The sequence below is a fragment of the Gymnogyps californianus genome, chromosome Z (assembly GCF_018139145.2).
Source record: "Gymnogyps californianus isolate 813 chromosome Z, ASM1813914v2, whole genome shotgun sequence".
Classification (NCBI taxonomy): Eukaryota; Metazoa; Chordata; class Aves; order Accipitriformes; family Cathartidae; genus Gymnogyps; species Gymnogyps californianus.
Window position 1 is genome coordinate 24,209,643 of NC_059500.1, and position 25,425 is coordinate 24,235,067.

The 25,425-nt window shown below is 39.3% G+C and overlaps 1 protein-coding gene across 2 annotated transcripts in view; it reads left to right on the forward strand.

The window, feature by feature from the left end:
* Positions 1–537: 537 nt before the first annotated feature.
* Positions 538–25,425, forward strand: part of FBXL17 (F-box and leucine rich repeat protein 17) — a 551,764-nt gene continuing 526,876 nt past the window's right edge. For both annotated transcript variants that reach the window (XR_007767787.1, XM_050912578.1), the window contains exons 1-4: positions 538–1,334; positions 12,599–12,721; positions 15,156–15,413; positions 16,183–16,314. Coding sequence is in view for 1 of the 2 variants with exons in the window: in XM_050912578.1 (XP_050768535.1) it covers positions 570–1,334; positions 12,599–12,721; positions 15,156–15,413; positions 16,183–16,314 (1,278 nt within the window). In the remaining variant the exon portion in view is untranslated. The remainder of the gene's footprint in view (positions 1,335–12,598; positions 12,722–15,155; positions 15,414–16,182; positions 16,315–25,425) is intronic.

The following is a 25,425-nucleotide window of genomic DNA, read 5'->3' on the forward strand; positions in this document are numbered from 1 at the left end:
ACTGGCTCCACTCTATGTATCTGTATTTATACACACAGTGCACTTAAATAATGCATGTACTCTGCATATTTGGGCACACAGAGGCACACAGTGGATATGTACACCCACGCGCAGCGGGTGTGAGCTGGGGGGGGGCGGGCGGCCTGCACCGGCCCGGGAGCCGTTGCCGGCGCGCGTTGTTACCGGCGCCCCCGCAGCTCCCTGCCGGGCCGCTCCGAGGGGAGGCCGCCGGGGCCGCCTCTGCCGCCGGGGCCGCCTCTGCCGCCGGGGCACCCGCAAGGCCGCTCCCCGCCGTCGTCGGCTGTCGGCCCGGCCGCTGGCGGCAGCACCGCCGGGCGGCCGCTAGGCCGCGGAGCGCCGCCCCCTCGCCTCCCGCGGGGGAGGTCAGAGCGGCGGTAGCGGAAGCTTCTCTCTCCCGGCGCCGCGTCCCGGAACCAGCCCCGCCGCCGTGTCCTGTGCTGTCCTGTACCGTCCCGCCACCTGCCGCCCCCGCCGGCAGCATGACAGCGCCCGCCGCCGCCTCCCGCAGGTGACAGCCCGCGGGCCCTTCCGCCTTTGCCTCATTCTATATGGGCCACCTGCTCTCGAAGGAGGCAAGCAGCCTGAGCCGGGACCGCCGCTGCCGCCGGGGGAGGAAGGTGCCGCCGCGCAGCCGGAGCTGCTTCCTGCGCGGGCCCTGCATGCTCTGCTTCATCGTGCACAGCGCCAGCCCGCCCGCCCCGGAGCAGCCCCTGCCCGCCGGGGACCCGCTGCTGCCACCGCCGCCCTACGCGGCCCTCGCCACCGCGGAGCAGCGCGCCGCCCGCCGCCTCCTCCGCCTGCCGCCCGCCGCCTGGGAGCCGCGGGGCCGCTGCCAGCGCCTCCTGCTTTCGGGCCTGCTGCCCTCGCCCGTGCGGGGCCTCCTGGGGCCGGCCAGGCTGCCCGGCGAGGTCGCCTCCGAGATGGTGTGCAAGCGCAAGGGGGCCGGCCTGCCCGCCTGCCCGCCCTGCAAGCAGCCGCGCTGCGCGGCCGCCGCCGCGGCAGAGCCAGAGGCCGCTGCCTGCCAGTGCCCGGGGGAGGCGCAGCTCTGCGCCCTGCCCGCCGCCGACGGCTGCGCGGCGGGCGGTGGGGGCGCGCCGGCCCGGGGTGCCGCCGGGGAGAGCGGCGGCGGGGTGCAGCCCGCTTCGCCGCCGCGCCCCGCGCCGGAGGAGGAGGAGGAGGGGAAGAAAGAGAAGGAGAGGGGCGGCGAGGCGGGCTGCGAGGAGCCGCTGGAGCAGCCCGGCGCCTGCTGCCGAGAGCCGCTGCCGCCGCCGGCCCCGGACATTAACCAGCTGCCGCCCTCCATCCTACTCAAGGTGGGTCGCGACGGGAGGGCGGGCGGGCTGACTCCCTTCTCGCAGGGCGGGGGCTCGGAGGCCCGGGGTGGGCCTGCCCCCGGGGAGGCCGCGGCGGTGCCGGTGGCCCCGGGCGGGCTCGGTGGAGTGTGGGAGGCGGAGGCGGTGGGGCCGAGGCGGTCAGCCCTGCCCTGAGGGGTCTCGCCACCTCCGGCCCGGCCTGGGGCCGCGCGTCGCCTCCCGCACCGCCACCTGCGGCGGCTGGCGGGGAGCGGGGCGGCCCGCCGGGAAGTGCGGTGCCCCAGCCACCGCGGGTGCGCGGGGAGCCGACTTCGCGCACCTGGCATTTGGGAGAGAAATAGCGTTGCGAGTGTGCTTTTTGTTCTTGTTTGGGTTTTTTTTTCCCCCCTTTGTTTTGGTTTGTCGTTGTAAATGGCGTTGTGAATCATGAACTGGAAGTGAAGACAGACAAAACTGCTCCAGAAGCTGCCCCATAAATATTTTGACTCGTACCTGCTAACTTCGTAATGTGTCCTTCACAGGTAGCTTCTTGTATCACTGATGGAGTACTCAGCAAGGGGGACAATCACTGTATGTAGTGCTTCTGTGTAGGTCGGAGCTACATAGACAAGTTTTCAATGCTGATTGGGAAAAAAATTTGTATTACTGTGTATTTTGAGTCAATTTTGCCTTTACCGGTTTCACAGTCAGCCTGAGTATTTGTAGCCCTCTTGATTTACATGCTTTCGTACCCTCTTGCTCTGTATCTTCAAAGAACAGTCTCGCTTTCTTTCCTGTCCCTTTTGCTGTCTTTTGGTTCCTTTAATACTGTTCTCTTTTTAGAATGACTTTCCATTTTTAAGCTACTCTGTTGATCTAGTCAGTATGCTGACTCTTCAGCTAAACCTTAGCTAAAAAGACTAGTCTGGCTGCAACTGAAGCCTGTGATGTTTTCCATAGTTTGATGTGAGTGTGTCTTTAAATTTTGGGGAATAGAGTTTGAGTATTACAGCAGTTTACTCTGGAGTCAGATGGCTAAACTTAAAGCAGGGCATGATAATGGAGGAGCGTGAGACAGATGACTCTTCCTGTTCTTCATATACTGCTAGTTGTATAACCGCAATGTAGAAAGTACTTGCTTTACTCTTTTGTTGTCAAACGATAACTATCTACTTAACTAATTTTATGTGGAAGACAGACAGGTCTGTGGGGTTTTTGGTTGGTTTGTTTTTTTTTTTTTGTTGGTTTTTTTTTAGGTACACATGAATGTGTTAATAAAGGTACATCATGTGTCATAGATGCACTATTCAATTTTCTTTTTGGCAAATACTTAAAACCTGTGAACTGTCATATCTGAATTAATCTCTTCTGTGATTGCAGAATTGAAACTTTGTCTTGTAGTTCTAGAAAATAAGCCTTTTGCCACTATTATTGGAAGATAATTTTTTCTTTAATATTGTGTTGTTTTAGGATTTGAAACCAGACTGGCTTGATTAGTATGATTTAAGCACTTTTTCTAATCAATAGTATGAGTACTTTTCTGTGGTTACTTTAGTACTCAGTTTCACTTTTTCAAAAATATCAATCTGTAACTCTGCCATAAACCAGTTCTTTTAATAGTGAAGGTATGTCATGCCTATCTCACCTGTGGACTAGTTTAAATGTTTTTTCCGTATGGTTTTCTATTTTATATTAACACAGTACCTCATTTGTATCTGTACTTTCAAGAGGTCTTTTTGACATGTACCCCACCTCTCTTTAGTCCCCTGTAGTCCAGCTCGTTTTGCAATGTTTTTGAAAAAGCCTGCCCTTAATTCCAGCAGCTGGAACCAACCTACACACCTGTCGGGTTTTTTTTTTTTAAATAATGTCACACCCTGCCCTCCCCCCCCCCCCCCCCTCCCCCCCCCCTTTTGCCCTTCAATCCTTAGCTAGACTTATGAATTGAGTTGGTTGTTTGGGGGGTTTTTTTTTGGATGCTTCCATAGCATCCTATTCTGTTATGGGACTTTTAACTTCAGATTTCTGACCAGATGTCTTGTTAACTGGACTATACAGGTGCATAAAGGCCTTCATATGCTGGGTTTTGATACAGATAGAATATCCCAAATATAATCCTTTCTCCAAAGGTGCCATTTTATTATGAGAGGGTGGGAGACAAATATACCCAAAGTCTTTACTGAACTTTTCACAGTAGGTAGTGGAGACACAAAGCCTAATACAAGGACAAGAGATTCTATCCTCAGAAGTATCAGGAGCCAGATTCTCTTTTTTTTTTTTTTTTTAAGTTTCCTTCACTTGCTTCCCTGTGACCTCCTGATGGAGTGGTGCTAGCGCAGGAGTGGCTGTCACCCGTGTCTGTATGTGGGCTGCAGACAAGCCCAAAGAAACATTGTAGGAACTCCTGAGTGATAGCTGGCCACTTAGAGGTGGCTGCCATGGGCTGCTCAGGTGCTGTTCTGTTGTTAAGCAGTTGTTAAGTCTCCCCTAAGTGAAGGATACAGGGCTGGATGGGAGGGTTTGTCAGACTGAACTTGGCCTGCAGATCATCGGATGGGCGCTACTGAATGGGGAAGTTCATAGTGCAATTTGCCAGTTGATCCTGTTCCCCTGGCTGGGGAAGAGGTCTCTTCATCAGTATGGGGGGATAAAAGAACTGCAGTTCCACAGATCAAACAAGCTTACAGGTTGTTTTGCTTTTCATTTGGTCACTGAAACACGTATCAGAAAAAAGTCTTATACAACGGGCAAAACTTCATCTTTAATCTTTGTAGATGAAGGTGATTACCTTTGACTAAAGGGTAATATAAATCCATTCTCTTCAAAATCTGAGGGGAACTAAGGAGTTCTAGATCAGTCAGCTTGACTGTAACCTAGATAGATGTGTGAATGAAAAAAATAGGGAGCTGTTTGTAAGCATGCAGTGCAGAAGATTATGAAATCTTGTGCTATGTATCACTGAGTTTTCAAAACTTTGTGCTGTGTATCACAAATCTGTGCCCATTGCAATTTCTGGAAAGTAGAAATAAATCTTCCTGTTGTACCTGTTACCTTTTTGCAGTGCTGCTGCTTAATAAAAAAAGTTCACTGGTGTAAAACGGTCTGCAGATTGAGTGAACTTAGTAATGCCGATTCAAACACTTCAGATTTCCTTTTGAGCTATATTAACAGGAACTGTGCCTGTAGAACACGGAAAGGAAGTTCTCTGCTGTGCTTGGTGCTTTTAAAGCCTCTGCGGGAGTACTGCATTAGGTTGTAGGCACTGGGGTCTCCTTAGCAAACCCACAGACAAATTGGAGAGGCATCAAAGGAGAGCTAGAGGTCGTGGAAACATGGCCTGTGATGGTAGTTGGAAGATTCTGTTCAAACTGAATGACACTTCTGTTCAGAAAGGAGACTGAGATGCACTCTTTTGTTGCAAGAAAATGATAAGAAGTTCGACTGTGTTCCTGTCCTTTGTCAAATAAAAAGAAATAATAAGCTTAATTTGATGTGAGGGAAATTTGAGTGAGGTACTTGGAAAACAAGACAGTGTGAGAACATTTAAGTCTTGGCAAAGGTGGTTTCCTGTCTCTGACATTATGTGAGGAGTTGGCATTTTTATTTATTAATTCTTTTTTTAACAACAAGGGGGATGTCCTTATCAGGGATGTTCTAGGTGTGCTTGAACTTGTTTCAAAACAGAGAAGTGTCTGGAATAGATGACCTTTTTGATGTCTTCTTTCTTGATTTGCTCCTTTTATTTTTATAAAGCATGAACACGTGCTGCTGTGTGCAGCAGAGACCCTGTCAGTTTTAGCGTAAAGCTAATACACTCTGAAGGGAAGATAAGTGTGTGTGTATGTATATATATATGTGTGTGTATTTTATGTAACTTAAGGTTTTCATAAATATTATTATTTGAGGCACTACTGGCTCCTTTTCTTGCATCTTTACTCAATGTTTTCTACTTATTTTTCTCATTCTTCCCTTCCCATGTAATAACTTACATGTTTGCTTTTGTTGCTGTAATAACATACATGTTTGCTTTTGATAATGTTGATACTAAATGCAGTGGTGCTATCGCTGTGCTACTAGCACTGCATTTAAGATTATCTGAGTGATATGAAGTGGATTTGATAGACCAGAGCTAGACCTTTGGCTTTGTCTTCTGACTTTTGAACGCTGGCATTTATTTTTGATAAACTTATACCTGAAAAGACTGGATATACGTGTTATAGTTGCACTGTGATTTTTTTTTTTTTTTTTTTCTGGCCTAGTCAGAAGGCAGAGGCATCAAAATACATCATTTGGATTGGACTTCATCCACAAGTTCATGGAGTCACTGATGTAATACCAGCTTTCTTTCATTCTTATGCTGGTGTTCCCATCAGTTTATCCTGTCTAGAATTTATGTCGAGCCTCACTTCTAGCTCTAGCACTGAGAAAAATGGAAGGGGTTTTGAAACTTTGTGGCTGATGCAGGGAGGTAAGTGTTTTTTTATTTCAATCTTAATTATTCTGCTGAACTCCTTTCTCTCTAGCAATGGACAACACAGCAACATCGATTTTTTTCATGAAGCTCACTCATCCTGTGATTGCAGTAGGGAAATGAACCAGCTTTAACTTCACTGTGCTGTTGCTGAGCTTCTGGAAGTGCAGCTGAGGGACACAGTTGTGAAGGAAAGTTGTGCCTGTGAAGGAAAAGTGTGCCAGTGGACTAGTAAGAAAAGCAAAGATAGTATATGGATGTTATTTCAATGATAAAGTTCTGAAAGAAGTCCTGATATATTTTGTGATTTGTTGCAGAATTAGAAAAAAAAATTTTGCTTTCCACAGGTGTGTGTGAAAAGGTGGCTTTCATGTAAGCGTGTAGGTTTTCACATTGCAGAATGAGTTATGTGATGAAGGAGACAAATGTCTTGGAATGAAATTTCTGCTTTTCCTGAAGGCAGATAGGTGCCTTGACGTTCACACCTCCATGGCTGATAAAACTTTTCCTAATGTTGTTTAGGTGTTGCTTGGCTAGCTCTACATCCCCAAAACTATGTATTATTGATGGAGAAAACTAATAGATTACAAGTTGTGCAGTGTTTGAATGCAAAGTAAATTAAATGTAACTCTTGCTTTCATTTCCTATTCATTTATTTGTTTCTTTTGTTCAGGGTGCCTGACCTATGTTTGATCTTTCACAGATTTTGGTACGTTTTAGTCTCTCTGTTTTTAAACTGTTCTGGTGATTCAGAAGCAGCACAGGTGTCTTTTAGTGAGGACAGTTGGATGGCTGGGAGTAAAACTTTATCAGCCCCTTCACGTAAAGATATTCTGCTAGTTTGTCAGAACCCTTTCTTTTCATTAGTAGGAAGGGTATGGTATCAGCATCTCCTGTCATTTCTTACAGACAGAAACTAAAGTTGTGTTTTGCATTACAGCTAAGGCAATATGTTAGCAAGTGGCTGTTAAGGGCAGTGTCTGTCTCCCTTTTGTAACGTCTGGCTCTATGTTCCTGCTGCTACCTTTGTGCTCTGTAGAGTGATCATGCAATTGCTGAGTGAGTTGATTCAGCTGGCTAATCTGACACCAATCTAACGTTGCAAAACTTCTCCTCAGGATCAGCTGCCTGAAAAGAGTTTCTCTGGGTACAGTCACTAAATGCAGTGGAAAAGTTCAGGTAACCAGGAGTAGGGGACCAGTAAACTGTTCCTACTAATGGCAGCTTGCCGTAAGAATCCTGGCTGTGATGTGAAATCACACCATCACTTTTCCTAGCTGACACACTTTTATTAATCACAAGAGCATTTTTAACTTGGTTCCATTTATGAGTGTACTGAGGCTCCTTTCAGAGGTGTGTGCCTTGAGTGCTTATATCTTTTTCATATACTCAGGTGCTCACGAATCATTCATGTTTCCCTTATTCAGTTGGGGTTATGTGTGGATAAAGTGATGAAACCTCTTAAACTAAGCAAATATTTCTCTGTCCTTCATTTGTCTTCTGTTGATAGATGATTCTTTAATTTTCTGAAATAGAACAAAACAACCTTTAATAAACGTAAAACCACTGGAAGCTTAACTTCTCTATGCCTGCAATTAACAAATACTGTGTTTAACAGTTCATAGTAAAATGTCATGTACTAAGCATGTTCCTTCTATTATATGGTACTTTAGAATTATTTTTGATAATGAAACCTCAATTAGTTGTTGAAAAAATTTGCACCCAGTTGATGAAACAAATGAGCAGTTTTCCAAGAATAAATGTATCAAGTTCATTAGGCACCACAAAATGTTTTAAGTTCACGTTTTAATGTTCTTTTGTTGTTAATTCCATGAACTTTGTGGTTTCAAAACAAATCTAGCTGATGCAATGTAATGAAAACAATTTCATAGATATCTATTCTTTTTGGATACAAAAGATTTTTATTGAGAAAAGAAAGCTTCATTCACAGAAATCTTTACTCTTCTAGTTAGATCGAAAGATCTTTCAAATGAAAACAATGGACAGAAATAGGGGATGCATGGATTCACCTTTTACAGTCTCTCTTCTGCGGTGGGGTCTGTGGTCTATATTTTGTTCATGTTCGTAAAGCTGTAACTTGTTCTTAAAGTTCGTAGTATCTTTGAAGAATGAAATTAGCAATGAATAGAATTTTCTTGCCTCTGTTCCTGAGGCAAAAGCTTCTTAGGTCTGTGCAATCCACAGATGTAAGAACCACTTGATTGTGGTTTTTAAAAATCTCTTATTTTTGAATTAGGATTGTCTTTTGTTAAGTTAAAATTCTTTCTTGAATTATGCTGATGTTTACGTCATATTTGATTTGCGTGATGTGAATTCTTGATTTTTGGAAAACTTCGTGCTGAGGATATTGTGTCAGCAAACACATGCACAATTTTCTAGTGTTGTACTTTTTTTTGTAGTAACATTCATGGGTGTGATTGACTTTTCATGATTTACTTTGATTAGAAGTGCAGTTAGGTATCTCCTTCACTTGATTGAACTTTGAGGAACTTGGTTTAAGGCCAAAGTTATCAAATATTTACAGATAAACTAATTAAGTTTAATACATGGATTTACAATATTTAAATCTTATCTTTAATCTTTTAAGAAAAGATATTTATAGGATGTTTGTTTCCCCGTGCCCCATTCCTGCTGAAATGCTAACATTTAGCACAGAAGTTCAAAGAAGTTGTTTTTGGATACACAGCTTGAAATATCTAGCATACATTTAATGGAGAAACAGTGGGGAGGTGTTAAGGGTGTAACGTCAGAAGCCCGTCACATAAAGACTTGGTGGTGAAGGAGACAATTACACGGAACTTTTATTTCTAGCTTTTGTGGTTGGACCCTTCAATAGTATTAATCAGCAGCTTCTTCCTCTCTTCCTCATCCGTTGTCTTACAAAATGTTTATTCCAGAAAGTTGAAGAAAACCCCAAAACTTGGTCAGGCACTGTTTTCTGACAGCCTGAAGTGTGATGTGCAAGGACTTAATTTGGCTGGATTAGAATCAGTCGAACCATCACCTGGTCCAGAATTGTGGATTGCCACAGATGGGTGCCAACACACTGAACATAGTACTGTGAAATTAGTTGTGTTTTGTTGCTTGAAGGTAAAACAACTTGTTTACATGTTTTTTCTCCTGTAAGGGATTTGTATGGTTGTATTTATCAAGGACATAAAATTGGACTGTTTGACTTGAGTTCAGCAGACTGAATGTGGTCTGACTGAAAGCCAGCTATGTCTGTTAGCTGACTGTTGCTGTCCTGGGCATTGCATTTTTGGTTTTTCTTTTCACTATGGTCTTTAATGAGTCAGTGTGAACACTTATTTTGAAGCAAGAGTTTGGCATTAAGGAACTGACTATATCTGGAAGGTATGATAAGGTCATCAGTGTTGAGCATTATGGGTGTTGATCCTTAAATAGGATGTAGCCTGAAGGCCCAGAAAGTCTTTTGCATCCATTGAAGGGGAAGGAAAAACCCACTAATGTTAACTAGCACTTGAAAGGTTGAAGCAGGAGGCACTGACATCTGTTTTAGGAGCTTGAGCTGAAAGAGGGTGAGATGAGAGAGAGCAAGGAACACGAGTAGGGTTTTTTGTTTGCTTGTTTTGTAGAACTCTGCTTCCTCTACCCCTGCCTCTTGCCAACAGGGAAAAAAGTGTGAAATGCATCTAGAAAATACTATTAAATTTGTATTTTTTTCTTTTGAGAGTGGTGAAGGATATTGCAGTCTCTCTGGTGCTTGGAAGGGGGACTGGACAGAGAGCTGAGGGGGAAAAAAGTGAGTATTGGACATGCAAGTGTACATGCTTGAGTACAATTTTCAGGAATTAAATGTGCTAACTAGTGGACTCACTGCCCTCATCTATCATAAGCAGGAGTTAAATGAACAAGCTTGGGAGTAGGAATGGTTTTAGCTTTCAGCTGTGTTTATACAGCCTTGGGAATTAGAAAACAATTTAAAACTCAGGACAATTAAGCTGCCACAGTATCAGTATTTATCTAGGGAATGAAACTGAACTAAAGGGTGGTGAAGGTCATCAAAGTGAGTTGCAGCATTTTATGCATTAGTGTAGTATTTTAACCAGCAGCTAAGATAGTCTCTTAACATAAGGATGATGTGCCATGAAACTGGAATATGTATAGGCTTTGCTACTAAATTCCATTTAGTTTAACTTAGTATGTCTTTTAACAACTGCAAGCTCTGAAGAGAAATCGATGTTTTGCATGGCATTATTCAGAATCCTTTTATAGTTGGAACTTTTATAGCTACTGCAGACAACAAAACCGGCAAGGCCTTGTCTTTGAACATGTACCATTTGTGTAACTTCTGTGGCTACTCCTGTCCGTGCTGGAACTTCTGCAATGACTTCGTCAGCAGCTCCTTTTCCCCCGGTGGCTTCACTCTGATGATTGTTTCTCTAAGAAGTCAATTTGCAACACCTGTACACTCCTTACTTGTCTCTGCAGCTAGAGTTAAGTACAGCATGGACTAAAACATGACCACCAATGCTTTCAGATATTTCTTCCAGGATAATATTGTCTGTGCAGAAATACTGTTTGTGTCTGTAGTGAATCAAACTTGCTTTTTTTTTTTGGCATAGCTACTGCTGCGTCTCATGCAGTAGCAAAGCAGTAGCAGTAGGTCTTCAGTGATTTGTGAGGGCTTTCAGTTTTTGATAGGATGGTAGTTGGAACAAAAATTATTTAAGGACTTTCATATTCACAGTGGCAGCTGGATTAGCAACAGTCTTTCCTGTTCTGTTTGCTATGTTCTTGTTTTAAGAACTGCAAGCTCTTGTTTCTCAAAGTGAAGGTGGTATTTCCACAAATAAGCATATTTATTTCCCACTGTAGCAAAGATTAAAGTATTTTATAATGCCAACCTTGGCATCCCCTCATAGTATTGACTGGAATCAGTCTGATGTCCGTCTAAACATAACACATGGCCTTGTTCTCTTCTGAGGGTTTTGTAACTGTTAAAAGATTCAGTCTTCTGTTTCATACTGGTAGTAGGAACGCAAGTTTCCTACTGCTTTTAGTAACTTAGAGTTGCTGAGAATCATCAGACTGTCATCTTTTTCTAATACTTAGAATTACACTTTTGCAGTAGGAATGTCAGATGCCAAATTACCACTTACTATTTAGTGCTTTTTCTCTGCTTGAGTGGGGGTGATGGTATTTTTTCGGTGTTGATCACAGCCACCTCCTTGCTCTGTGCATGCATTCACCAGTACAGACAAAGAACTGCAGGGAGGAAGCAGGCATTGATTGTTTCATCTGCACTTCTGTCTGCCCGTGTTCAACTGATTCACTAATAAGAAACATCCATTGACTCTGGTAATGGTCAAGCAAAGGCCTGCAGGAAAACAGGGTTCACGCACAATCCTTCAACACTGCGAGGAGTCTTATGTAAGAGACTGAGTTTTTCATAGCTAGAAGAAGAAGATGGGAGTGATAAATCTTGCAAGCATTTACAGAAGATGGTGAATTTAATTTTTTTTTTTTTAATTTTTTTTCCCCTTATTATATTTTGCAGATCTCGTAGGAATAGTCAACCAACTCTCCTTTGACAAGGGGTCTTATAGGGATATACATATTTAAAACTGTTAGGCTAAGCCATCTAGTAGAACAAGGGGGCAGTAATGGTTGTTATTGTTGACAGTTGATTGTCTAGTCTGTTCTAAAGACCACCCAATGATGGAAATTCTGTAAGTTACTAAGTATTATATTCCAGTGCTTCATTATCCTTAGTTTAGAAGTGTAACAATTTTTGAGACTAATTGTCGTACCCACCACAAAGAAGATGAAAGTGTTATTCTCTCTAGTTTGTTTACCCCCTTTGCCATCCTTTTTCCTTGCTTAAACAGTATTAGTCTTTTCTTTGAATGTTTTTTCATGTTTTCTAGACCTTGGTGCTTTCCTATGGACACTCTACAGTATTTTCAGATGTTCTTGAGCACATTGCCTGAGATTGGGTATAGTGCTTCTACTTAACTGTTTCATGTTTTGCAGTCTGTATTTCCGTATAGGTATGTTAATGCCGTGATTGCCTTTTTTCATTATAGGATGACGCGTAGATTAAAGTTCACTTGTGGTTACAAGGGTACCTTCATATGTAACTCTTGACAGACCTTTTTATATTTATTAATAAACAACAGTAGTTCTGAGGAAGGGCTGAATATAATAAATGTAACAGCAATTTATGAGCCTACCATAAAGTTACAGTTTATTCTTTTTTGCAGGCTGCTATAGTGCTCAAAACCTTGCAGTATAAAATGCTAATTCTGTGCTTAGTTTCCTTGTATGACACTGATTTGCTCTGCTAATCTGCTCCACCATCCCATGCCCCCTTCCCACAAGACTGATGTTTTAGTACTTTTATGATTCTTCTTTTCAATTCAGTTAAGAAATAAAAGGAAAGGTTTTTCTGTCTGAATCAGAACGGGAGTTAAAACACCTTTTAAATGGCTTGCAAATAACATTGAGCTAATATTTATATTTGCAGTTCTTTATGTATGCCATCTCAGAAGCACATCTGAAATTTGGTCTAAGAAATGAGTGCTTAAGTAGGATACATTCTGTTGTTGGTTGTGCTAATGTGACTTATTAATAGTGTCAGCTGTTGTGGGATGTAGGGGTTTTTTGTTATTGTATTTGACTAATCAAGTTGGGGCAAGTTCTAGAACTGTGTGTTGCAATGCATGCTAGTACTTTTCTGTCTTTTACAAGACAGTTCAGTAATAAAACACTTCTGTCTCTAAAATATGGTTACTTCTGACAAATAATATTTTTTCCCCTTTCTTTGCAGATATTTTCCAATTTATCCCTGAATGAGCGTTGCCTTTCAGCGTCATTAGTCTGTAAATACTGGCGTGACCTCTGTTTAGATTTTCAATTTTGGAAGCAACTGGATCTCAGTAGTCGTCAACAGGTATGAAGGTATCATTGTGGAAAAATTATGTTTTGATGACTCAGAATTTGTTCTCAGAACTTGTACTCTTGACCAAAAGTAAACAAAAGAAACCCATAAAATGATGATGTCTGTGCTTTCAAGGATTTTTCTACTAGAGGCTGAAAATGTCTGAACCCTTAGATTAACTCCTTTAATGTAGATTCTTTTGACTGAGATCGGTTGTTAAACAGTGTGAGGACAAGTGCTGTTTGAAATGGATTGTGGTTTACCTGTCTCAGGTCTGCATCAGGTAGTGGTAGTTCCATTCATAAGAACTATCAGATCTCATATTAATTGAAGGATATACGTGAGCTTTTCCGAGGATGCTCTAGTTTGAAGAATGGTCACCTAACTGGTGCTTGCTCTGTTTTAGCAAACTTTCTTTAATTTTTCTTCAACTGATGTGGCTCCTACTGATGAGAAGACAGATTGTGTCTTTTTAGGCCTTTAGCTGATCCTAGAATTAAATATGTCTGGCATACATGGATTTCATTTAGTGAGATCCTTACACAGCCTGGCCTTAGATTGTTCAGGGTAGCTTTCCTCCTTGGAAAACTTTTTAAAGGATGCCCATGGTGCCGTTTGGCCACCCCCTTTAGTTTTCTTGTTACTTAGTTGCTTGCAGAGGTTTATAAAACAATTTCTTGAGAGTTTCATGAAAATATAAGGTGCAGGGGAACAGCCATTGGAGGGTCCCATTTGAAGAAGCAGCAACATGAGCTCATCTATGTTGGACATAAAGAATGTACATGGGATATTATTTTCAGATCACCAATTCATAAGAAAGCATGCAAGTTCTTTGCTTCTAGAGTTACTAGTTAACGTATTTCTGAACCACTATGCAAAAGTTATATAGCAGACTGTCTGATTTTTCTCAAGTGACTCCAAAGCACACTCAGACCTGAGGTCCATCTTTTTGCTCTGTAGGCACTATGTGTCAAAAAAGTCTTTCTTCTTCACTGTCATGAGGTGTAGCCTTATTTCTACTACAAAGGTTTTTAATGGTTTTGCCTGTTAGGTATGTTGGGATCTCACTAAAGTTTATCAGTTGTGGCATTGCCCTAAGAAACCTTTCTTGCCAATTTTTTATTGAGTTCCTAAACCAGTATTAAGCACAAATGTTATCCTTCTCCGTGTGTGGGGAGGGTTTGGTGGCTTTGGTTTCTTTTGGTTATTGTTGGGGTTGTTTTGGGGGGGGAGGGGGCGGGGGGGGGAGGGTTGGTTTGTTTGTTTAGGCATTGTTTGTGGCTTTTGGTGGGTGGTTGGGGGTTTTTGTTTGGGTTTGGGGTTTTTTTGCAATTTTTCGTGTTTTCTAGCTAACAGCTGCCTGATGAAATAGCAAGAAAAAAGATTAGACTTGCTACTAATGGAAAACAGGTTGAATGCAGCAAAGAAAGTGTATGTTTCTCGACTGTGTAAGAGGAAAAAAAAAAAGGGGGATTCGTGTTGCTCTCTTGCCCTCTGCAGGCTTAAAGCTAAATCTCATCTATGCTAAGTGGTGGATAAGTATTCCTGAATGGTTTTGTTAGAAAGACTTTTGTCATATGACACCTCAGGTTTTTTGAAACTGAACTTTTAAAGTGAGGGAGTTCTATGCTTTGTGTCGTACCTGCTTTGGTTTTGTTTGTCTTGTTTTAACTTACAAGCTTGAGCATGAAGAATATCTTATGTTTCTTACCTGCTTTATAGGACTGACTTCTTTTAAAATTACTGGCATGTTAGCTAACTACAATGTGTACAGGTACAAAGTGGATAGAATCTTTTTTCTTCAAAGGAACTCTGGGAAAATAGTGCATGCATCTGATTTAATGGTCTTTCGTAGACTAACACTTAAAATATGCAAGTATTCTGTTTTAAAACTGAGCAAATAACAGGAGGAAACTTTTGTTTTTTAATTAGCTTTTTTCCTGTTATGGTGTTCTTTCCTTCTCATCCCTTTTGTTCACTGCTGCCTTAGGGGACTGTTTTCCATTTTTAAGAAGCCCATTGTTACCTGCATCACTGTAGTATTTGTCCACTGGCACCTGGTTTTGGATGATTACCAAAGCCTAAGTAAAAACCTGTTGCATTTCAGAGACATATAAACCATTTACTTCTCTGTAAATGCTACCTTGGGTACCTAAGTAGAGTGCTGCTATAGAAGGGCAAGCAAATCCTTTTCTTCTAAAGGATGGAGAATTCTTTGTCTAAAATATGAAGGGGACCATTACCTGTTATTCTCTCCAAGCGTTGGAGCAGAATTCTTTAAAAATAGCTGTAAAACTGATTATACCAGTATGCTCTTATCTTGGAAAACAAATCTTTTCATTCTCCCAGTAGCTTATGGAAATGCATTTTACAAGTAGTAGTTTTTGTGCTAGTGAAAGATGTTTATGAAAAAAGTTAAATTTGAGTATTTGGATTTTCTTTGCAGGTCACTGATGAGCTGTTGGAAAAGATAGCATCAAGAAGCCAGAATATTACTGAAATTAATATTTCTGATTGTCGCAATGTGTCTGATACAGGAGTATGCATATTAGCAATTAAATGTCCTGGACTCCTAAGGTATACTGCCTACAGGTGTAAACAGCTTTCTGACACCTCTATTATTGCAGTTGCCTCTCAGTGTCCTCTTCTTCAGAAAGTGCATGTAGGCAATCAAGACAGACTCACTGATGAAGGCCTAAAGCAGGTAACCATCCATTCCATAAATTTCTCTTGTAAATTTAGTATCTTTTGACTTCTTAACCAAGTGCCGAAAGGGACATGGAAGAAGGTACCCTCTTCTAGGATTTAATTAGTCAGATGACCTCTTCTACTTTAAAAATTGGTTTATGGACATATTTTCTTGGTGCATTAAATGCTGTTCTCTAGAGACTGCACATATATATAGGGGTTTTTTTGTTTGGTTTTTTTTTTAACTATCCAGGGTTTAAATGATCCCTTTTATAATGAAATCTCCAGTTTGACATCCTGTACTTCACCTCTGGCTGATTCGGTTTTCCTGAGCTTAGTTGCTATTTGGAACCAGTGTTTAAGTAACTCTTTTTTGCATCATGAAAGCCGAAGGTGACTGAGATCTTTATTTGTTAGGCATGCAGGAAGGTTCATCAACTCTCTCCTTTGTGTTAAAGGAGCATTTAGGGTGAGCTATGAAGTAGTTATGTTAAAGCAAATATGCTGTCAATGGTCTAGCATACAGGCATTGTTAGCTACTTATATATATGCCCAATAAATAAGTTAGTTCTTATGTGCTGCTCTTAGCTCCGTTTTGTTGACTGTATGTAATTATAATCTTTCTTGTTTGTGCGTAGTACTTATAAAACCTATAAAGAAAGATAATTTTTCGGGGGGGCGGAGAAGCAGAAAGAAATCTTAACTCCCAACTCTCCAGTTCAGTCAGATCCTGTTGTTTTTTTTCCTTTGTTCTTAAATACTTCCTTTCATTTCATGAATTGCAGCTGGGTTCAAAATGCAGAGAACTGAAAGACATTCATTTTGGGCAATGTTACAAGATCTCAGATGAAGGAATGATCATTATAGCTAAAGGCTGTCTGAAGTTGCAAAGAATATACATGCAAGAAAACAAATTAGTAAGTACATGGCATGATTTTTTTTTCCATGGTGTTTTCATTGTCAAAGCTTTCTCTTGCTTTTTATCTGTTTTAAACTTTCTTCTGAATAGCTGCTCTTTGGCAGTGAATTGCTTAAAAAATGTTTTCTAGCTGTGAAAATTTAGGTTCTACAGGGATAGCTCAGAAGATAACTCAAAGTACAAGTTAAGCTAGTGCTATTCCAGATACATATTAACTTTTGGTTTCGACATGACATTCCAGGAGTAATTGTTTGGGAGATGCCAGATTTGCGTAGGAAAATGCTTAGTCTATATGGAATGTTTCTTTTGTTTATACCAGTACGTTTTTCTACCGTAAAAAATACAAACTTATCTAAACTAAAAGATTTTTGGAGGTTGGGTTCTTGATTAGAAATAATGCACTCTGATAATCTTTTCTTGAAATATGTCACTTTCTCATCAGGATGCAGTAGAGTAGTGTTCCTGTGCTAGTAGAAGGAAGTTGTTGAAGAGTAATAAAACTATCTTGTGTCGTAATTTTAAGCAGTCTCTGAAATGATGGTTTCTAATGTTGAAAGCCAGTATCTACTAAATAGTCTAGTAGAGCACTGACTTTCATTTTTTAATTTTTTATTTTTTCTTGCAAGTAAGTAGAAAAACTTGCTTGCAGTTGAATTCCTAACTATCAGCTAATGTCAGGGTTATAACCTTTAGTTTGAAAACTGCTGAACTGGAACAAATAAATTGCATTTGTAGGAAAACAGCATACTTTGTACTCAGAATCATTTGATATTTGGCTTCAAATAGACAAACAGATACTAATGCCTAAGATGGTTCATTTGAGAATGGTTCTGTTTAAAAAAAAAAAAAAAAAAAAAAAAAAAGCCATTTATTTGTTTTGACCAGTATTGTAGGAAGTTGAGAAATAGGAGATAATGACCAAAACTGAGATCTCAAAATAATTCAAATGCAGAAAAAAATGTAGTGTCCCCTCCTCCTGTATCAAAACAAAATCTTGAGTACTGTCAAAATTAGTTCTTGTAATATTTATCTTAATACATGAAAATCTTTTAATTAAAAAAAAAAAAGGAAATGAAAGTTCCAAGAAGCCTGGAAGGAAACATACTCCTGCAAAAATTAACTGGAGAGAGGTAGGGAAATTCAAAATATTATTTATCTTTGAATGAAAGAGGAAAAACTTGTGCATATTCAAGATCTGCGTAATTGTACATGAAAGATTACTTAATTGTACATAAAGATTATTGTATCTATAAATACCTGCATAAGTGCATGATCATTGGCAAATATGTGGGTAAGGTGTTAATTTGACCTTCCTTATACATAAGTCTTACGCTTCTTGCCATTGAAGTTTTTATTCTCTTTGTAGTCTGAAATGTAACCTAAGAAGTTGACATTACAATTGTGAGCACTTAGAAGTTCTGTGGGTTTATTATCTGAAATGTAATCTAAGTTCTCAGTTGAAATGGGACATAGGAAGTATCTTCTTGTTTTTAAGACAATCATGAAGGATGTTCTTCACTTGCACTTTATTTGGTTGCCCTCATTATTGGAAATACAACGTTAATTTTTCATTGGAAATAAGACAAAAATATGTACTCTCAAATAAATAGGAAAATTCTTTTAATTATTTCATCACTTCTGAAAATTTGTCAACTGACTTATCAAAACTAACCCTTTGTACAATTTTTCGTGAATATAGTTTTTTTAATGTCTAATTTTATTTAAAGCTGCATCCCAATCTTAAATTTTCAGGAAAAAATAAACTTGTGGCAAACTTGGTTTAGCTTTGTAAAGTCCAAATTCAACTCCTTAAATCTTAGTCTAGAAATGTAAACATGAAATAAGTTATAAAGCTGTTATGAACTCCAGGATGTTGAATCTTTAGAATAAAATAACACTTGAATGATTCCACTAGATGACAAAGCTGCAGAAACGGACGTGCTTTCCCCTTGCTAGAGGCAAGAGACTTTCAAATCTTGCTGGAAGTGTAATTTTGTGTGATGAACCAAGACAACTTGTAAGAAGTTCTCATGCAGTTGTAAAATAAAAATTTTCACCTTCCAAAAAAAAAAAAAAAAAGATAGGACTTGTTTAACGCCGTGGAGTTAGCTTAAAAGGGAGTAATGGTTGGTAGCAAATGATAATCCACTGTTTGATTTGTCAAATTCTGTGGGTTACTTTTGGTTTTAAGACTGCCTTCTAAAATAAAACCACTGTTAATATTTGCTGTGGCACATCTTACTTCCTACTCTTTTGGTGAAGAAGGTGATTTGGGGAAGTGTGTGTGTGTGTTTGTTTCCAAAATAAGTAAGTATTCATTCTCTGAAATGAAAATATTCTGTGGCAAGAAAAGTGTACTTGCTATAGGAGGGCTTAGTTTGTGTATTTGAAGTTCATAGATTGTCAGTCTACTATAGAAAGAAGACTCCTTCCCCCCCCCCCCCCCCCTTTAAACAGCTTCTGTAGCTTCCGTGTAAATACTGTAAATCGAGTCTGTGTTTTGTATTTTCTTGTTTCTCCATTTTTCAGAGGTGCTCAAAATCATGTGACTCTTACAGGCAATTTCTATTAATTTCAAAATGTGTAGTCCATTATAGATGGTACGTGATGGCTGGGTTTTCACGTAGGCTTGTCTCAGACTAATGGATTTTATACTTCAAAAATACATCTATACAAAGGCAACCAGCAGCTAAATAATGCCTTTTTGAGTGTTACTTTACAGTGAAATGTGGATCAGGCAACACAGTTCAGTTGCTTCATCTGTTGCTAAGTAACTCCATTATCAGACTGCTGAGCAGAAACAGCGAAAGAAGAATTTATGTTCTGATTGTTTAATATACTAGGCATTTCACAGAAAAATAGACCCTTATCTTTCTTTGAAACGCTGATTATGTCATGGTAATAAGTGAAAGCTGCAAATAATAAATGGATGCAAAGGACGTGTGAGGAAAAAGTTAACATTGCAAGGCTAACTTAAAAACACAAGGTTTTTGTTGTTTGCATAACTGTTTATGGTTTGTATCTCCTCAAAATCTGTTTATTTTTTCCTCTGTCCTTTGAATAGAAGAGTAATTATATGCAAAGCCTCTTTTCTGAAGCATACTGGCTGAATTGGGAACTGGGGAGGGGGGGGAATTACAGGACTTAAGAAGTGTGCCAGTATGTTGCGTAGTCTTTCCTTATCTGTCCCCAAGCAGTCTGATACAGTCAAACAATCTCACAGAAATTCAGTGTAAATGGAAGAACAGATTATAACTGTCCGGACAAAACTAGGAAATTTCCTAGCTTCTTGGTTGAGTTTAGTTGAACGACTTATTTTATGGTCATGGCTGGAATTGAATGCTATAACTTTCCTGTTTGCCTCATATGAATGATTAATGTGAATGAAGCTGGTGGAAGATGAATTGGTTGATTTCATTGCTAACTTTCTACCAACTCTTTTTTTTGTCCTTCCACCCCAGATAGACAGTACATAGCTTCAGCTGCAAAATCAGAGAACTGCTCCACACTAACATGCAGTACTCTCACTGAGACATGGAGTGGGCTGTACTTAACCTGAATTGTCAAGGAAAACTAACACTTTTCATTCCAGCCTTCCCTAGAAGAACGGAGGCCTAAAGGTTTTAAAGGTTTTGTTCTGCATCTCTCTACGAAGAAGTCACAAGGTTGTGACTACAGTGTACCCAAAGGGAAGGATTGCCCCAGAAGCAATTTTGTACAAGCAGTGTGTAAACTCCATTTCCTCATTATGAATGGAGTAGACCTAGATTTGGGAGCTCGTTTTAGAGCTGGGAAGAACCTTCTCCACTTAACTACATTGATTTCACACACTGATTTCTTTTTCATTGCCTTTCCTTAACTGAGTGACTTAATGGCTAAAATTATAATACAGTGGTTGCTGGAACTTAGCAGGTGGGAGTTATAGATTTGTACCTCTCTATTCCACCCAATGTCTGTGTTTTTTCATGGTGAATTAGATGTGGGTGAGGAGAAGGATCTTCTAAAGATGAAGGGAGATGGAGTTTTAGATGCTGTAACAGGATGACAGCATTCCTACCTGTATACTTTCTTCCCTTCCTCTCTTTTCTCTTTTTCAAGCTTGTTTAGGGGTAGATGGGAAATAATACTGCAACTAAGCTACTACAGTTGGAATGCTGGCATCATTTCTCCCTTTCCAATAAAATGATCTTGTGAAGTACAGCACTTAAAGACAAATCATGTGTCTGATGGTTCCCAGATAGGTTCATTAAGGTGGTTACCGTCTAACTTGGCCAGGTTTCTAGTTCCTCGTTTGTCTTTTGACTCTATCCAGGAACAGTGTCTACTGTGAGTGGAGGACATTTCAAGATAACCAAGTTGTGGCCCAATTGGCAGTGTGTTTGATAATCTCTTTTTAATGCTCGATGTGTGAGAACACTTTTATAGTAAATATTTTACAGATAATTATTTAATGGTGTTTTTAAAGATGAGTATTCTGTTGGTGTTGTGCCCACCTTTGCAGTTTGTAGCAGATAATACAGAGTAGAAATTCATGTTAACTGTAACGCTACGTTTGATAGAAACTTACTATTTAAGATATGTGAATAATATACTTTCTTAGTTTCAGTGAAAAAGAATTAAGATAGACTAGAACAAACATTTCAGTTTTATGACATGTAGTTAAATACTTAACCTTTTAAAGCATTGACTGGAATCAACCTAGTATAAAAATCTATAGGACAAAATAAACTTAATTGTCATGTTTTCTGAATAATCACATCATAGTGTAATCTGATTTATTTATCCTTATGTGTTTTACTGAGATTCCTCCCCACCCCCTCCTATTTTTGACTTTGGGAAGCAGTTCTCCATACATGTCAGCTACAAAACACTTACTTCAGCAGTGTCCCCTGTGCATGACACAGGGCAGACGTGGAGAGGAGAGAGTATTTTTCTTTGAGTTTAGCCCGGGCAAATTGTTTGAGGAGAAAAGTCAGTATTATGAGGCATATAAACTGCACACCATCTGATGATAGGAACTACTGAAGTTTAGAATATATAGAAATAACTTTTTCACTGGTAACAAGTAAATGAAAGAGACTTTTGGGGAAAAATATTCCTAAAGAAGTGTGATTTCCCTGCCCTTCCTCCTCTCCCCCCAGCATATTCCATGTACTATTTCAATTTTTACATATAATTACTTAAATGTGTTCTTCTACTTGGAGAAATTTCAGAAAAAGAATCGTTTTCCCATGCTTCTTCGTGAATACTTTCCCAAAATACTTTCTAACTAGCTTATTTCATTGTTTTGAGGTTTTGAAAAGAACTGTAGTTGTTCCAGACTTTTCCCCTTCAATTTCTTTTTTTTTTTAAATTAAAAACTCATGTTCTCCAGGAGAATGTTGCTGGTTTTCTTTGTAGACACAGAAAGCACATATAGGAGTAGTTACTTGGTAAACATATGCGTACATATTAAGGGTGATGCCAATACTGGGACCGATTTCTCTACTGTATAGCATAGCTTTGGACAATGATACTTCTGTCAAGTATTAAATTAGAACTTTCTAAAGCAACAGCTCCCTACCGATGACATTGTTGGTAGTTTTCACTAGTAATGATAAAGTCCCTCTTGTATTTTAGTTTGTCAAACACGTTACATATGCACCAAAAACTACTAATGTGCCATAAAAATAATGTTCAGTGCTTTAAAAATGCATTGAATAACTCTACTGAAACTAAGCTGAGATATGGGAAAACGTACATTCGTAAGAACTGTTTTGAGACATCTGTTCAGTATTAAAAGCAGTGTCGGAAAGTTAGTCTTTTAATAAGCCCTTCTGAAACACTCATTTTGTTCGTTTTTACAACAAAGTAAAATGGTTCCATCATTTCTTTAGAAATCTAACTGATACAACCTTATTTCTCAGAGTTTAATAATTTTTTTTTGCTTTTTTTGTTTAGAACTGTTGCTTTTTGACTTGGGCAGTTTCTGTAATACTGTTCTTAAGGTAAAACATTCATGCCGAGTTTGATGTTAATAGAAGGAAAAAAGTGAAGATTGTGTGCTTGTGCATAAATATGTGTTTGCTGTAAAGGCATTTAAACCACTATGCAGGTGTCAGGCTTTTATTTTCTATATAAGTGTTTCTGTAAATAATCTGGCAATAAATACAACACTTTGTCATCACCTTTAGGTGGCGGTATTGACTTTGTAGTGGTAACAGGTCTTTGAGTCCTTGCTATAGTGAATTGTCAATACACAACAGATAACTTCTGAATACTGTGCTGGTTCCACAGATCCTATTTTCTCTTCGGTTCGGCTGCCAGGATCGCTGTCGAAGTAGTTCTTAAATGTCTTCAGACTGTTAGTGTAACAAAGCCTACTCAGTTAATACCATTTGGCTTTTGCAGTGTAGTTAGGTGTATTCTTATTGATGCATTTGAGGACATTTGCTTTGTGTAGCTCATTAAATATTACCAAAGAGGAAGGAGAAAACTAATAGTATTTTGGGACATTGTGGGATATTTTGTGCTTTTTTTTTAAAATAGAATGAGTTCGAAGAACACACAATGGAAATGTGTATATCTTGGAACAGGTTGCCCAGAGAGGTGGTAGATGCCCCATCCCTGGAAACATTCAAGGTCAGGCTGGACGGGGCTCTGGGCAACCTGATCTAGTTGAAGATGTCCCTGCATATTGCAGGGGGGTTGGACTAGATGACCTTTAAAGGTCACTTCCAACCCAAACTATTCTATGATTCTATGGTCTATACTAGATATACTGAGTATAAAGTGAATGAGTTGAAACTAACTGCTACTGGAGATCCTGAGCGAAACCTTGGAGAAAACCAGCTGTTGTTCCTTGGTTTGCTTTTTACCCATTCCTAGATAAGACCACCTTCTGCAATGATAATGCAGTTTTGAATTTGTGGCTTCTTAAAGGCCAAGAATCTGGGGGTGCATATTTAGGAATACAACACAGGAAACTTTGCTTTTTGAAGCAAATTATTTTGTGTGCACCCTTGTCTAATAGTGTGGATTTTCTTATTTACTACATTAATTTTATTTTTTAATAGTGTAAAACAAAAGTACTTCAAATGTCTCGCTCTTCAGGTATATTTCAAGGGTATGCGTCAGAGAGGCAAACTAATTCTGGTTAAGCCCTTGGTGTCAGATAAATTAGGAGCCCCTTAAAGTAATAATTTTCAGCCTAATGCTTGACACCACATTTTGGGTTTTAAATGCAGTACCTTAAGTTATACTGAAAGTATTTTTCTATGTGGTATTGTTCAAAATACATCTTATCTCTGCAGGAGGAGATTTTACTCAAGAGTTGCAGGGTGTGGGTTTTTGTTTTTTTCTTGTTTTGTTGTTAACCTTTGCTAATGCTTTCATCTTTTTGTATGATTTCTGTCCCCCATCTTCCCCCCTCCAAATATTTGTCTTCAATGGGGAAACTTTGTCGTTAACCAAGTGAAAGAAAATTTCATTTTAACATGAATTCAGTGTTTGTGAAACTCTTTAGACTGACAGCATTGGAAACTGAAGTCCTCTTTTTGTCCACTAAACAGGTACAGCGTGAGCAGCAGCAGCAGTGCAAGCTTCACCCCACTGCCCCACCAAAGTGCTGCAAACCCTGACCTAGAGAGAGACCTTTAGCAAGGGTTAAGAGGCTTGTTCAGTCTCCATGCTCACTCAGTCGTTACTGTGGCTTTTTACTATATACTATGCAGAAACAAAATGTGTGTATAGACTGTAATTTTCTTGTAAAGCTGGTTGTATACCTCTTTCAAATGCTTGACTGTACATGTAAATACTCTGGCTTAATAATAAGGTCAGCTATATGGTTTCACTACTCTGTGCTTTTTTTCTTTTTTTAAACAAATACTGCATTTATTGAGCTTTTTAACCAACTATTCGATGTTGTGAGTTGACTTGTCATGTACAGTGTGTGTGTGTATATATATATTTTAAAAGCAACTAAGAACTGGAGTTGTAATCTATATTGTTGCATTAATTACGTTTTTCGACTCTTGTTAGGTTACATGTGGTAGATTAATGGCTCTACCTACTCTACAGTTTAAAAAACTTCCAATTTTTATGTTGATATAAAATTAGATATTATACCGCTTACAATAATTCTTTAGGCTGTAATTTATTACCACTTTTAATGAATATTTTATGTATACAAATGTGTAGTACATACACTGTAAATTAACATAATGACAAAGAACAGAGGGATGGAATAAAATAGGAGTGGAAGAGTGGCTGTTGCAGAACTTTTTTCTATTTTTTTTAGTCCACATTATAAGATGATTATTGATTTGATACTTGCAAATGATATGTTTTGCATACAGTTTTAGAAAAGGTTAAATACATTTATTTATACATTCAAGTGATGTCTGCTAATGCCTGCGCATTAACGACTGGCATGTTAAGATCAAACTTACAAAGTACAGTGATGAATAATATTCTCAATATTGAAGATTCAGGTACTAAAAATCCAAATGGATGGAGGTAATGTGAAAAACCTAAAAGCAACCTACAAGCAAATTGCACCAAGGTGAGAGTTTTAAATATAAGTCAGTTTTTATGCTTTCTGTATAGTTATTGAAAGAGCCATTGTATATTGTAATTGAAATACATACCAAAGGCAATGGCAGTACAGACATGAATAGTATTTATAGGGTATTTCTATATTTCTAGAGCATGCCGTGTTTTGGTTTCATTAAGTGCTCTGTCAAACTGCAAGTAGAAAGCTAAAGTGTAATTAGTAGTCAGCTCAGAAGATGCCCGTACAGTTTCTTTACTGTTGTGGTATTTTGTCTAATTTGACCTGTTAGCATTTTATGTACAAAGAATGAATGTAAGTAAAAGCAAATTAATAGAAAGTTGCCATAGCACATTGCCTTCAAAAGAGGCTTTTACTGAAGCTATAAAACCTCTGTAATAATATGTAACTGCTATACTGAAAAAGATGTATGCAGTGAAATTATATATTTTTTTTCCCTCTGGATTCCAGTAATTAATAAACTTTACAAGAAAATTTATACTTCATTATACTGAAATGATAAATTGTTATTGAACTAAGCAAAATGTTTGATTATGTAGGGTAGATTTATATAAATTT